General features: G+C 36.6%; 2 protein-coding genes across 3 annotated transcripts in view; one reads left to right on the forward strand and one right to left on the reverse strand.

Annotated features, from left to right (window-relative positions):
* neurl1aa (neuralized E3 ubiquitin protein ligase 1Aa) overlaps positions 1–3,655 on the reverse strand; it is a 63,522-nt gene extending 59,867 nt beyond the window's left edge. For both annotated transcript variants that reach the window (XM_023797908.2, XM_023797927.2), the window contains exon 1: positions 3,145–3,655. In XM_023797908.2, coding sequence (XP_023653676.2) covers positions 3,145–3,226 — 82 coding nt within the window. In that variant the 5' untranslated portion in view covers positions 3,227–3,655. The remainder of the gene's footprint in view (positions 1–3,144) is intronic.
* A 1,063-nt stretch (positions 3,656–4,718) lies between these two features.
* The window catches only part of cfap58 (cilia and flagella associated protein 58), a 39,454-nt gene continuing 28,666 nt past the window's right edge, over positions 4,719–15,506 (forward strand). Inside the window, exons 1-11 of the mRNA XM_023797883.2 lie at positions 4,719–4,898; positions 6,286–6,543; positions 6,663–6,811; positions 7,075–7,231; positions 8,229–8,423; positions 8,980–9,117; positions 10,558–10,717; positions 11,295–11,377; positions 11,704–11,895; positions 13,042–13,203; positions 13,795–13,941. Coding sequence (XP_023653651.1) covers positions 4,890–4,898; positions 6,286–6,543; positions 6,663–6,811; positions 7,075–7,231; positions 8,229–8,423; positions 8,980–9,117; positions 10,558–10,717; positions 11,295–11,377; positions 11,704–11,895; positions 13,042–13,203; positions 13,795–13,941 — 1,650 coding nt within the window. The 5' untranslated portion in view covers positions 4,719–4,889. The remainder of the gene's footprint in view (positions 4,899–6,285; positions 6,544–6,662; positions 6,812–7,074; positions 7,232–8,228; positions 8,424–8,979; positions 9,118–10,557; positions 10,718–11,294; positions 11,378–11,703; positions 11,896–13,041; positions 13,204–13,794; positions 13,942–15,506) is intronic.

A 15,506-nucleotide genomic window follows, 5' to 3' on the forward strand; every position in this document is an offset into this window, starting at 1 on the left:
AAAACTGTTGGCATTTTTAGTTTTTTGATTGCAGTCACAGATGTTTATAAAAATTGTCCCCACAATGGTTCATATACATAACCCCCCACACACATATATAAGCATGTATATTTTTACATAATTACAAACAAGGCATTGTTCCCCACATATCCCCCCCTACACACACACACATACACACACACAAAAGCATGTATATTTTTATAACTACAAACAAAGCTTTAGGCCTTCACTTGTAATTTTGACGGCTGACAAAGAACGCCACCAAACAGTAATGTGTTAAACCTATTTCAAAACTCATTTTCAACTATTTCTATCACATGCCATCTAAATCTTCGAACGTAAACTTTAAACATCAAATTACCTACCCGTGTCTTCTAGAATATAATCTGATGCGATTGCTAATGTATTTACAAGTATTAAAGCAGTTGTGTATATTTTACTTGTCCAATACTCATAATAAACTTTAAACACACACCATATGCATTTGCGTTCTTTCAGTTTCAGCCAATTCAATAACAAACAACTTTCGTGGGCACAGGTTATTTTATACAAATAATGTATTATTTGTTTATTGATTCAAACTAAGCAAATAATCCATTTGTGTTTTCATTCTCTTCCTGCTAGAACCAAACTCCCTGATTAAGACTTGTTTAATGAAAATATCAGTCTCCAAGGTAACAGCAATTGATTGCACTCTATACGTTCAACTGAAGGTAATAGCTATTTAGGATCTCCAGACCTGTTCATTAAGAATCAGTTATTCCAGGTAGGTTGCTTAAAAGGAATATAAATTATTTGTTATGCCCTTCAGAATGTTGCCAAAATTAGGCATTTCTGTCTCTAAAAAGTACAGGAGCCCAGTACATTGTAGCACTGGGAGTACAATTTTATCAGACGATGTCCATCTATCCGTCTGCTCAAATGTTGCCAACCAATGTTCTAAGGCAACAGCACACAACCCTGCTGCCACATACCAGCCAAAATGAAAACATTACTCCAGTCAATGTGGTACATCGTGTAGCGCACTCCCACAAAGTGGCAGATTGATTGCAAATGGTGTTCACCGCAAAAAAATAAAAAAAAAAACTTTTTTTTCCTCCGGTTCTCTATTTTTATGTGTTGTTTACAAGCACCAGGTGGTACAACCATTCCATTTTTCATGCACATCAAGGTTTCAAAACACTGTATTTTTTAAAGTGCAGTTCGATAACTGCAAATAACAAGAAACTGCATTGCGTCTAACTCTCTCTCTAATGCCTAACCGTCACCTTATTACTGTGACATCGTTTAATACAGGACTGGAGTAACCTTACAAATTCTGTAAAGGAACTAAGCACTTTGTAAATATACTTATCCTATTATATATGATTGAAGAAAAGAATGGCTTGTGGCAGCTGAGTACTTCAGGTGCAAGAACCTGTCTCTCATTACTGGTAGGATTATCCTCTGCTCTGGAATGACCCTGCTTCCTGCCTGATGAGAGTGCATAGCAATTTGCTCTGGCCCTGTTTCTTCCTCCATTTGCATGCTGATGTACTCTGCAAATGAGGCTACACAAATTTACACTATAAATTGCTTTTCTGTGCTAATTCCCTGGCCCCTGAATTCCAAACGCCCACACCTAACATCATTCCTTCTCTCTCCTCCACATAGACCCAATGTCCACACTAGAAAAAAAAAAAAGAAAGAAAGAAAAAAATAAAACTACCGTGAATGGCTTCGGATGACAAACTTCCCCTCAGCACAGTAATTGCCAAAGCCAGAAGCAACTAAGCAACACTTCAGATTTATTATGGTCCATTATTTTCTTATTTATAATAATAATTCTTTAATACATTTTCCATCCATTTATCCATCCATCCATCCATCCATGCGTCCATAGCCACTTATCCAGTCACAGGGAACCTGGAATCCATCCAAGAAAACACAGGGCAGAAGGTACCCTGAATGGGTTGCCAGGTCTTCACTGGTGACAGCTGCACTTATTTGGACTACTGGAGAAAACCAGAGAACAGACACACAGGGCCAGGTGTTGAGGCCACAGTGCTACTCATTGATCCGGTGTCACCCCCACCTTTATTTTGGCGTGGAATCATTTCATCGTCCTTCCGAGTTTCTTTTAGGAACATTCATGTATTTTGTAGGCATGTGAGAAAGAAAGATTTTTTTTCCACTATAAAAATCAAAACATGAATGATTAATCTGTTGCTTATCAATGGCACCTGCAGCACTCTAGTACTAGTTGAAACATTTTGTATTCATTTACCTTTCTCAATGTCACTTTATCTTGCATATATTACTGTTAGCTTATGGGGCTACATTTATAATTAACTTAATTCAGATTCATATGAAACTTTAAAAGCACTTGTCATATATGCTCAGGACGGTGATATATGCGTCACATAAATGCAGCCACTGTTTTCTGTCACAGCCTCAGGGATTGTACCTGTAGCTGCGATATTCATGTCTCCTCTGCTCCCACTCAGTTTGACGCGAATGACGCATCACGTGATCGCCTCTCCCGTTAACATTAGGACTGCGGTATTCTTCACTTTCTTTTTCTCTTATTCGAGTCAAAGCAAAGTTGACCGTTACAGGGAATAAAAAATCGACAGCTTTATTAACTTGGTAAAAAAAAACAATAAAAAAGATTAAAATTTAACATAATGAGACAAACTTTACTGTCTACTCTCTGGCGCTGTCCTTCAGCACCACACTTTCTCAAGTAGCATGGCTGCCATGTCGGTGTATTACCACTCAAAACGAGCTTTGGTTTTAATCTAACATTCACAGGCTTCAGAGCCGTACACTTCAAAAGCAGCTCATCAGTATGACTCTCATTGTCACGTAAACACGCGTTTTATCAATTAATTTACGCGTGTATTGCGTAAGCAGCAGACAGAATGAACTCCTTATATAATGATCTATTTATGTCCACGTTACAGTGTTTCCAAGAGAATAATATAAGACGGTAGCGCACAAGGGAAGGGCAACATACATTCCAAAATTATATTCTACAGCCTATTAAATATATTCCAACCATTTATTTATTTGTAAATATTATTGCATTTGTAGTCCCAAATACCAACTCATTTCACAAAGACCTGACATTGTCGAGGTAGTAAAGTTTGTAGATTTACTTACCTTTGTAAGAGTTTGGAAATCTTTGAAATTTGCTTTGGTGTCCTCTTTGCAAAGACGGGACGCCCGAGACGCTATTCCCCATGCCTGATCTACAAAAGGCCAGGTGTTCAGTCCAAATCTTAATGCTTTACTGAATATCTTGCTCATTCAGTTTTGTTATGCTCACGGTGAAACACCGTACACAGAACTACATAGAGATTCTCTGGGAAGAAGCAGAAGAAGGGAAAAAAACGTTTTAATGAACCATTTTTAGTACAAACGTCACCCAGAAGACACCGGTTGTTGGAAGGAGGGGAAAAAAAGAAAAAAGACCAGCAGCAGGTCAATGAACTGTTGTTCGCATGAATAAGTATAGGTATAAGCACCTCCCTCAAAACTCATTTTTTCAGCATTCTAAGTCAGGCATACCACTCTGACAAAGATAAAACATCATGGAGTATTTGTATCGATATTTACCAATGATTTAATTGTTATTCAGCGTGGTACGTGGTATACATACTCCTCTGTTTAGTACTGCTCGGCTGTTTTCGTTATTTATTCAGACATACCAGTACGTGTCTAGTCCACGTTGATGAGCTCTCAAACGTCAGTCACCCTTCTTTCTCCGGGCGATCATTCATCTTATGTAAATATAAACCGCAGCCAATTCCGTAAACTTAAGTTAAAGCACAGACACACAACAAATAAAAATATATTTCGAATTTAGTATTACGGATGTACGTTCTTTGTAAGAGGAACGCTTCGGAAATTACTCACATTTGTGTTTTTAAAGTAGTTGACTCTCAAAGTCTGAAGAAGTAATTAATAGCGGAGATATGAAAGTGATTTTGGTTGAAGTTACTGGCTGTTCTTGTCAAACACGCACGTAAATTAATAAACAGAACATGACATACCAGACGCAGAATATAATTATTTGAATTAAGTATTTATTCATTAGCTAACCTGTGTTAAGGTGCCATCTAGTGTAAAAAAAAATAATAATAATAATAAAAAAACGTTCACTCCTATTCTGATATTTCATTGTCCCGCCCAGCCTACCCTACTGGACTTTTCTGTTATCCTTTACCATTAATATGCATATGTATATATAGGCGCAGTATTATACAGCAAGTTAACCCTGCAGGCCAATATTTAGATGTGTTGTGTTTAAGGCATTGCAATATAATAACAATAGACTGCAAGCCCATATAACAACAAAATAAATAACATCAATAATAATTATTATTGTTATTATAATACCAAACACTATCAATATAATCAGTAAATGACTCTCTATGGCAATATGTACTGCCGTCTCCAATTCATCAAAGCAGTACGTTGAAAACACGTGCAGATTTTACTTTGCAACGTCCGCAAGTTACTCGTTCAGTTAAGTCTACTTTACTACTGATCATGAAATTGACGGCCTGCTTCGAAATAAGGCCGGAGCATCACGTTATCTAGGGAACTCATAGCTACATTTTTCGCCACGCGTCAGTCTCTGGGAACTTCTCGGTCCTTGGGGTGGGAGGATTAAAGGAGAACGCGCGACTCAAATTACGTCATCACGTCATTCCGTGGACCTGCGTGGTCTCCTGGAAACAAGGACGCACATAGTTGCCGAAGTCCCTGATCCACGCGCTAATGAACAGTTGTGACAGAACAATATTTATATAAGATTTTATAAATCATTAGGGATTTCTCCTTACATTACATTATTTTTACATCGACGTTCAATAAACGTCAAGGACACGAGCCCACTAAATATGACGGAGGTAAGCTTTTTTTCACGTCTTCAGGTGGATGGGTCAATTACTTAGCCAGCTAGTTAACTACTCCATGGTTTAGATATTTCATAGGAGTAAAGGTAAAAAAAATCTTTATTAATCTTTTTTGATTTTGTGTTAATTACTATTTTACAGCAGTTTTTATGCAACAGGGATCTTTCAGGGCTCCCCTTACTGTATCAGTAACAAAAAGAACGTTTTGTACATGCATATTCCTATTGTTTTGTAAGAAATCAGCTTCCTTAACTCTTATTTCTGTCATTGTCTCACTGCACACATTCTTAAGTTTTTCCACTGCATTGATTTGTCCAAGTAGTATAAAGGAATTACAAAAACAAAATGTTTCTGACATGGCATGGTTACGAACTTGTTGTTGATAAGTCCTTTTTTTGGTTGATAAGAGGTTGGCCACACTTTAACGCTACATAACCAAGATGTCCGGTGTACCAGCTCCTTTGCTGAGAATTACACTGGTCCTGAAAACAGGAATGCCTTTTTAAAAAAAAATATGGTACTGAAGTTGGCAATACCCAATACGAAAAAACAACTCAATCTGATCCTTGCCCACAGTTCACACTAACCCAGTGGTCTGGATGCATTTTTGCACACTATGCTTTTAAAATGTGTCCTCCTGAGAAATTTTGGCCTGCTGCTTCAACACCTTTAATATATGCCCTTGGTTATCATGGAAGCACAATATCTCATGGTACCATAACAATTACACTGCTCCTGAAATGTCTGTGCTCTTTGTTAGTAGACAATGTACCTACTGTGTTGTAATGGTAGTATTTGTTACTCGTATCACAAGACTAACACAAAGTACCAAGGTAACTAGATCAAAGTTAATGATATGAACAAAAAGAAATTGTTAATGTCTCTTTCATTCTGACTTCATTCATTTACTCTGTCATGTTTTAGAGTCCGTACCATAAACTTCTATCAGACATTTGAGAATATGAATTGAATGTTGAAATCTGTCTGTCTCCCTTTTAAAATAATAATCAAGCTTGTTACTACAATGGTAATGGTACAGTATATCTGACTTTGGTGGGTAATGACAGAAATGCATCCAACTGCACAAATCAATGTCCTTCATCATATAAGAATCATGTTTAAACTATGAGCAAAGTTAACAAGGTTAATTTGTACTAGAATTCCCTTACAGCTGTCTTTATAATTCCTGCACTTAACACACCCTGTAGTGTGGTGATCCATTTACAGAAATAGCAGAGTACAACTGGCTTGCAATTTTTTGGTTAGATGCTCCATTTAACACTTTACTAACCCTGAGCGGCTTATTGTGATCAAAACACAAAATGTATGTTTTCAAAAATGAGACGAAATGTTAATACCAGTTTTGACTTTTTGTTTAAAGGAAGAGAACTCCTTTGAGAAGCTGGAAAAGGAGACCCAGGAGGTTCTTAATGAACTTGGTAGAGACAAACATCTAGAAAAATTTCGCATTGAATATGAAAAACTGACCAAGGCCTTAAAAAAGTCCCATGAGAATGAGAAGAGACTTATGACAAAATGCAGGGAGTTAAATGCAGAAATAGCATCCAACTCTGTCAAAATCAACACGGCACTGAAGTTATCCCAAGAAGATCAAACCACTATAAATTCCCTGAAACAGGTATGTTCTCTGGGACCTACAGCATGGTGCTGAATTAGATGGACAGATAAAATAAACTTTTCTTTTCTCACCCAGTCAAATATTCAGAAGTGTGCTCTCAAAATATTTTCTGGTTTTAGGAAATAGAGAAAGCGTGGGAAATGCTAGATGCTGCTCACAAGAAGGAACTAATTGCAGACGAAACCATTCAGAATTTAAAGTATGATGTCACCAACTTGACAAAAATTGTGCAGCAAGGAGAAGGTTTCGCCACAGGACAGGAGCATAGGTGAGTCATACTCTTTTGTGCCAGCGTGTTGGAATATACAGTTCATAGGCTATGTAAATCACTTTTGGTCCTCTAAATATGAGTAGAAATATTATATTGTTAGCCATCTACACCAGTTCCCTAGTGCTTATGCTTTGTCACGTTTGATGTTATTAAAAAAGAAAAATAGACCAATGGACTTCAGCCCCATGATATTGAAAGTCTTATTGAAATGAATAGAAAGAGCAGCTTTATTGCTCTCTGTATTTTATTTTCTTTTTCAGTATGAATGATTTGCTGAAAATCAAAGATGATCTCACCAAGGAGAGGGATGAACTCCTTGCGGAAGTGGTGAATTTACGGGAGAATCTCACCAAGGCCACCATCAATCAAGAAGAGACGGAAGGCTCGAAAGAGAAGGCCTTGGAAACCATATCGCAGGTATTCTTGAGGAATTGTGCATCAGTGAGGTTGCAGTATCAGTGTGGTCAAATTCCTGGATGGGAGGCACATGTGCAAGTATTGATCCAGCTCCCTTAATTACTACCTTAATTCATTTGAATTAATCGAAATAACATTGCACTTCTGACAATTTGAGCTGTTTTACAATGTATGAAAGAAAAAGAGTAATATTATTAGAGAAATGCATGATTGTGTAGATAATGAACAACGAAATACGTCAATTCACCTATTACAGTTATCTCAAATGAAAAAAACTCCTATATAAAGCTTTACGTGTCAAATTTTATGACATCGATATTGTTAAGTGTAGTATATTTGTTGTACCACATGTTGTTTTTTCTACATTCTTGCATGATTTAAGTTGAAATACACCCTTTACCCTGGGAACAAGCCTGGGTGTGAATATAATCTACCATGCTGCTGAATCGTAAAAGCAGTGTTTTGCTTAGTATAAATTGCACACGACACCCTATTACATCAATTTTTTACTAAAAAAAACATCTTATTAGGTATTGCTTTTCAACGATGAATTGCTGGAGTGTGGAAATTTCCACTCTCAGATAAATTGTATATATTTTTCGTTATTGTTGTTTTTGAAGTTTTGTTCTTCATATAAAATAGAGCCCGCCTGAATATCAATGGCTAAACACAGTCCATTTTGGTCTGATTTAATTGGCTGCCAGCCATTTTTTTTTATAAACGTATGGTAATATTTTTAATGGAATAGAAATGGCTTTACGTAAAAAATTGTCTTGGTTTCACTTGTCCACCATCCACCAGCCACATACCCCACGGAGGTCCAGATCTGGCCCTGTCAGCTCTGATAAAACATGGGCTCACTGCCCGTCGCGTGGAAAATAAATGATTCATGCCGTGTTTACTAAATAGCTCATGGTGAAATTGATTGTGTTCTAGCATGCTCTTTGAATTCTGATTTGCGTGTCTCATTGTCCGCCCCTCTATCTTGTGGCTGCAGCTTCAGCAGGACATCCAAGTGTGCCAGAACGAGTGTTCCCGCGAGAGCCGCAGGAAAGAGAAGTTAGAGAAGGAAGTTGCACAGCTGCACGCTGACCTGGATGCCAGGCAGACGGACATCAGAGCGCTGAATCTGCAGATCCAACGCAGCAATGACGAGCAGCAGAGGCTTGAGCAACAGCTGCGAGAGCAGAAGGTGGGCTGGCTTGGATGCCATCCTAAGATCAATCCCACTGAGATTATTTTGTACTGATACTAAAATAACTGGCCACACCAGTTACTGGCCTTGCCATAGATACAGCAGTACAGTCTCCAGTGTCAATCTGTATTTAACATGCCTTGTAATGGTTTGTATTTGGACATTTAACTGCTGAAATATATTGTAGGATAGTAAAAAACAGTTCAATTATTGGCTCATTGTTCTGCTAAATGCTTGGTTAGCATCCCAGACTGCACTGTAAAACTGCAGATATGTGCATACAATCACTGAACACTCACACACAACAGGCACACAACTGCTTGCCCATTGACTCTGTTGTGGCTTGCAGAGGCTGAAAGTTCAGGTCCAGAAAGTACAAATCCTGCCCAAGGTTTTGTTTCAACCAAGCAGTTGAGTACTCTGTGACTGTGACTCTTCATACTCAACTGGTCGGTTGAAACATAATCTTGGTCTGGATTTCTGCTTACTGTAAACAGAGCTGTTCTGCGTGGCGTTCTCATGTGGAATTACACCCATGCTTATGACCTTACAGATTCTCAATGAGAGAGCCGCAAAGGAACTCGAGCAACTGCATATAAGAAATGGGAAGCTCCAGCAAGAGAACGAGCAGAATGCTCTGAGCATGGAACAGCTGTCCCTGGAGAACCAACAAAGGGCATCAGATCTAAAGGTAGCTTCCGAGTACGTATTTGAAGAACGAGACTGAGCACTTACAGCAGAAGTTCAGAGGACACTTTCTTTCACACTTTTATTAAATTCTGGCAGGTATAAGTTGTCAAATCACAAAATGACAAAGGTCTTATATAACGCAATTCTCGGGGAAAAAGGGTTGATGTTAGGGCACCTTTAATCTTTAAAGCCATTTCAGATGAATGATGTATGCCGTGAATATTTAGCTGGCAGAGAGACTCTGAATTAAGAACACTTTTCCAATATTTTGCCTTCCTGCAGCTGAAAAACTTGCATGCAATTAATGCATATTGGATGTATCTAAAATGTAATGTTTTCAGAGCTGCATAAATTTTGGTTCAAAAATGAATAACAAAGTAGATCACAATGAATCATTAACTACAAACATCCATAAAACAACATCTTTATTCATACCTTTATTTAAAAAAAAACTTTCTCCAGTCTTTCTTTAAAGAATCACCTTTGAGATACTTTTGAAACTGATCCTGTATTTATCAATAATTAGAATTCTCTCTGGGATCTAAGCAACCACTTCTTTAGTGTAATTTAAAGAAAATTAAGGACAGAAGTGGTATAATATATGGTGACACTTGTTGCAAAATGTTAATATATGCATTTCATGTATATTTTGAAATGCATGATTGGGCTGCTGGTGATTTTGGGAGACTAAGTGTATGCAGTTTTAAATCTATCCACAAGGGGACACTAGTGATATACATAAGTCATCAAATACACTAAGTAACATAAAACATTTTTTTACGTTTTATTTTTTGCATGCATAACTAGAGAATATACATTTATATATATATTTCTATTTTTAAATGTATTACACTACATGATAGCTAAGCTAAGTATTCTGTACCTGTTAAAAGACCGTTTTCAGTCAGTTATTTAAATGTGCTACTTGAGTGGTAATATGGCAGGTAGAGCACACACTAAGAATGCTGTCTGTAAGTCATTTTAAAGGCCGGATGCTGCTGGTATATTCATTTTTGTCACTGTGGATGTATTTTATGTAGAAAAAGCCATCATGCTTATAAATGCAAGGTACATAAATCTACAGCGTGGCATCTCTCTTGAAGTGATAAAAAGAAAAATGCAAAGCTCTACCTTTAACTTTGCTTTAGCTCACACTCACTCCATATTTGCTTTTTTCATTATCATTTCAGACAACAGCTTGGTTTTTATCTAATGCAGCGCTTTCAGACCTGCACAGATTCATTTTCATGTGTTGTCATATATGTAAAACACCATATACTGATCTCAGTCAGAGCTCTTTGAAGAGAAAAAAAACACAACTCTAATCTTTTTGTTTGACTAATCTTTTGAGAATTCAAAGGTGTTTCTGTAAAGGCTTAGGACAGAATAATCTTGGACAGTTTTTGGGTCCAGTAAAATGACTGCCTGTTTTTTCTACTAGATGAAAGAGGAGGAGGTAAATCAGATGCGTCAGGAGATATCCAAACTAATGAAGATGAGGGAAGCCCTCCAGAGGAGAGTGCGACAGGCGGAAGAGCAGAAACTGGACATAGAGCAACAGCGAGAAACGCTTAAAAACCAGATAACTGGGCTGGAAAAAGGCAAGAGGCTTAATGCCTGTAAAAGCATTTTTTTCATGCCTGTCTCTGCCATGTTGGAGAATCTTGTTTACATTAAATTTACTGGTATCATTACTGACCTTATGGTCTCATTAAGAGTCCCTGAACGTACATGCAAAATAAAGGCATGCTATTATGTGACTGATTATTAATGCTAATAGCAATGCTAATAGCAATGCTAATGATTCAAGAAGGTGACTGGAAACCATAATGTGTTGTACTAAGTAGTGCCAAAAGTAGCATAAGCTGAGTACCTGAGACAATGTTAGGTGACAGCTGGGTCAATGACTATTCGTAATACCCCAAAGTTACAGCTTACCCGCCTTACAGTATGTTAGTTCCCATGTTCTTGCGGGGTTGCCTCAGAATGATCACTGGTTTATTATTAGTCTAGACATGGAAACTGGCCTTATTCTTTGTTTTGGTATTTCAGATTTGTAATAAGTTATATGATATATTGGTGGCTATATGAAGTAGTACAACGTTATTAGTATAGTTTCAATGAAATACTGTAGTGTTTTGAAAACGTGGCATTATTTTAAATGTATCATTTTGTTAGAAATGGAATCTGCTAAAAAACAGCTGGAAATTGACAAGAAAGCCATGGATGAGTTGGTGAGAGAAAGAGATATCCTGAACAAGGTACATAAAAATACATTTTTTCCATTTCTGGAAAAAAAATTCTAATGAGATATACCTGCTAAGCAATACATAACTAATGTATCACTGTGACACATGCATATTTGACACGTGAAATATGCATATCATGTTACGTGATCACATCATTGCATAAAATTCTCCCTTAAGACATTCGCAAGAGATTAATTATATTACCAGTTAAATTACCAGTTACATTTTTGGCGTGTAGCTTTTGTTCAATGTGCAGTGCAGCTTTATTCCACTCTTGACATATTTATCTACAGTATTGATGGTTTCTCACACTGAAAGCCTTGCATTTTCCTGCTCAGAACATGATCAAGGCCACTAATGCTACTGAGAGGCAGCTAAGTCTGGTGAAGGTCCATGAGCAGTCAAAGAAGAATCTCAACCAGGAGATCGTGAACTACAGGGAGGAAGCTCAGAAACAACGGAAGATCATCTACCAGCTGGAGAAGGAGCGAGACCGCTACATTAATGAAGCTAGCGATCTCACACAAAAGGCAAGGTAGAAAGGTCGTGTAAGGCATGACTATACCAACTTCGGTGCCTGTGTGGTATCTTCTTGGCTACTGATGCACCTGATGATTTTCTTTTCCCCTTATGGCACGTACAGTACTACTCAATCAAGTGACAAACACCATATGTACGACCCATGAGCTTTAGGTACAGTAAGAATCAGACAGCCATATTGTCTATGGCTGTCAAGAAGCAATGCTTGTTAAGTTAGCGGGGAAAGAGTTAGATCAAGCTCTGATCTTGGTTCAAATCTTAATCTTAGTTTTATTTCCAAAATTTCTGATTATTCCTAGCTTTTTGCCATTATTAAAATATACAATGTATTTTTTGCACCAATACAGCTACTTTTCTAATGTACCTTTACTTTGGAGTGAACATTACTTCATTTTTATTACTAGCCCTTGAACGGCAAGTTAAAATTGAATGTGTAATAGTGGCACTTTCTCTATAGAGTCCTTTTGTAAATAACCCATTTCTTGGTCTTTTGTAATATCTTAACTATGGAACTTTGTTGAAATTATCAATTTTATCTGTAACTTTCATTGTTGCGTTTAACATTTTAACTATGCATTCATTGTAATTGTCATTTAGCTTTAAAATGATAGTTCCCATCTTTATTATACCTAAGAATGAATTACCTAGTTTGTAAGCGTTTATCTGTTATAATGATTTATTGCTTTCGGTTTATTGAATTCTTTAGCCTGACGAATGGACGAATAAAAATAAAAAGACAGTTATAAATGTAGAAGTTATAAATGTACTTGGATATTTCTGTTTCATATTTTAAAATGTTTTCATAGTCAGTTTCCTTAAGACAGCACAGAATCTACATTCTGATTCATATCTCATCTTCATTAAATGAACTGAATCATAGTACTATAATAATACATTTCATTTACCCAGATGGTTCTCTTTTTAGTTTGATGAGTGATACAGTACATCAAATGGAGTTGCATTCATTAACTAAAAGTGCATCCCTATGCAGTTGATTAATAAATTAATTATATACAATCCTGTAACTGTTTTTGAACACTTGTGATGAGTCCATATTAGATAATAATTGGTACCAATGCTAATAAATAATAATAATAATAATAATAAACAGAGTTATTTCTTGTTCAACTTGGCAGGTTCTACAAAACATGGAAGACATTAAAGTAAGAGAAATGCAGATCTTTGACTACAAGAAAAAGATAGCTGAAGCTGAAACGAAGCTGAAACAGCAACAGAACCTCTATGAGGCAGTGCGGTCCGACAAGAACCTCTACAGTAAGACCCTCCTGGAAGCTCAGGTACACTTTACTCTTAACGAGTCTGTTGGTACCAGCCAGTTTGTTTTAGCACTCGTAGGTGTTAAATAATGCAACCTTTTCGCCCCTTGGATCATTAAGCTCCAGTAGATCATTTTCTGTTAGTAAACAATCTCATTAATATGGAAATTACATCTTCTGTTTGGTAAGTGCCATTTTATTGAGTTAGATTTTGATAAGAAAGGTGGAAAGCTCTACTCTAAAGATTATCTCATGGTTATACCGCTCAAAGGTTTCCTTCTGTTTTTTTTTGCAGCATATTGTTAGTCAAAAACAAAGCTTGGAACATTTTAGTTGTATAAATTCACAGTTCTGTGATGGGTTGGCGCCCCATCCTGAGTTGTTCCCTGCTTTGCGCCCATAGCCTCCGGGATAGATTCTGGACCCCCCACGACCTTGAATAGGACTAGTGGTTTCCGAAAAAGGACGGAAGGAAGGAAATTCATAGTTCTGAAGTTTTTCCTTTATTGCTCTGCATTTTTAAAAAAAACAAAACAAAAAAATGTGTGCTTTACATACAATTTTCTTTTATCATTGATATTAATACTGAAAATTGGATCATTTCTGATAAAGGATGAGATCACTGAAATGAAGCAGAAACTGAAGACCATGAATCATCAAATGGATCAGTTGAAAGAGGAGATCACTGGAAAGGAATCCGCTCTTATACGAGAACACACTGAATTCCAGCGAGTGGAAAAAGAAAACGAAACACTCAAGGTAGGTCTACTTCATTGTTAAAAGCTTAATGGCATTATTTTGTCATAGGAAAAGAGGCATCGCTCTTTGCACTGAAAGTCACAGAGTTGACAAAGTTTGCAATCTTCTCAATCATAGACTATATTTGGGGCTTTGGATCTTCTAAGAATGGCATTGGACATTGCTTTCTAATGTACTTTAGTAATGAGTGTGAATTAAATGATGCTGTAATGAGTTGACCATTAAATCATGACATGCTTTGTTGTTACCCTATAGTCCTGTGTAGATTACTAAAATAATGAAAGGAAAATTTAAGTTAATTTCCGCTGAGTTCCATTGCAATCTACAAGAATCACTTTGATGGTTTATGTTCTAGCCTTGCTTTCTCAGCAACAACAAAGTACAAGATATGCTCAGCATGCAGTGATTTCTGCAAAGCGACCGTTCGTCTGGCCCTGTATGAGATTATAGGCAGCAGTGATAGACACATAGGCATGTGCAGAGAGAGATTTGGCAACTCGCACAAGAGCAAAGAAAAGTCACACTTCTAAAGGACCAAAAATATAGGCGAATACGGCCTTTATCTAGCTCATAAGGATATGCTGGCAAATTATCAAAAAATGTTACTGAGCGTACGACTTATAAAATATCTATATATAATACACAAAATATCTATATATAATACTATGACTATTTAATACAGGTGTAAGCACGTTTTATAAACTATGTATTATACAATGAATTACTGTAGATATAGTTTGTCAGTGTTGCATGTTTATTAGAATGTGAAGTAAAGAATCTTACTTTGCGGAGGATTGATCCATTTATCTATATCTACAGACACTGCAAAATCATTGAATTAAATTACTCTTCACTAGGTTAACAGGCAGGGTAGCCAAACTAAATGAAACAGCTTTAAAGTCCCAATATCAGTAATTAAAGTAAAATCTTAAATTATGCAAATTTATTTTTGTGCATTATTCTTCAGTATATTTGACTAAGATATATGTCCAGTATAATACCATTGCATTTCAATTTCATATCTGAAATTAGTTTGGGTTCAAATTCATTTAGTTAATTCAATGTGTCAATGCCACAAAACTATCATAGTCTGTGAGTTTGCAAATGATTTAGTATTCATGCATAACTTTCTTGTTGCATCCTTAATTATAAGTTTTATATTTTCATTTCCCAAATTTAACCAATACTATCTACAGTCCATCTAAATTTGAAATAAAACAAAATACATTTGCAACTAATTTTCCCTTTAATGATTAACATAGTGTAATGTATTTTATAATTGTGCAGCTTTTTGCAATTTACCCAGCTGTCAATGTGTCAGACTACAAACTGTCATTATTCTGTATTGTAATTTCTGGACTTATCTTCACTATGAGAATGTACATCACCATGTAGAGAGCATAAAAGAATATTCTCATTCATATTGTGGCCAGCAGCCAACAAATCAATAAAGCAAGTCCAACAGTTCTGGGCCTGGTAAACCATTTGGTGGGATCTGAACAGATGGATTTTGAGGAATCAGACAGTGCAGCCCTGATCTTCACGGATAGCTGGTTCAACCACTG

This window comes from Paramormyrops kingsleyae, chromosome 20 (assembly GCF_048594095.1).
Source record: "Paramormyrops kingsleyae isolate MSU_618 chromosome 20, PKINGS_0.4, whole genome shotgun sequence".
Taxonomy (NCBI): domain Eukaryota; kingdom Metazoa; phylum Chordata; class Actinopteri; order Osteoglossiformes; family Mormyridae; genus Paramormyrops; species Paramormyrops kingsleyae.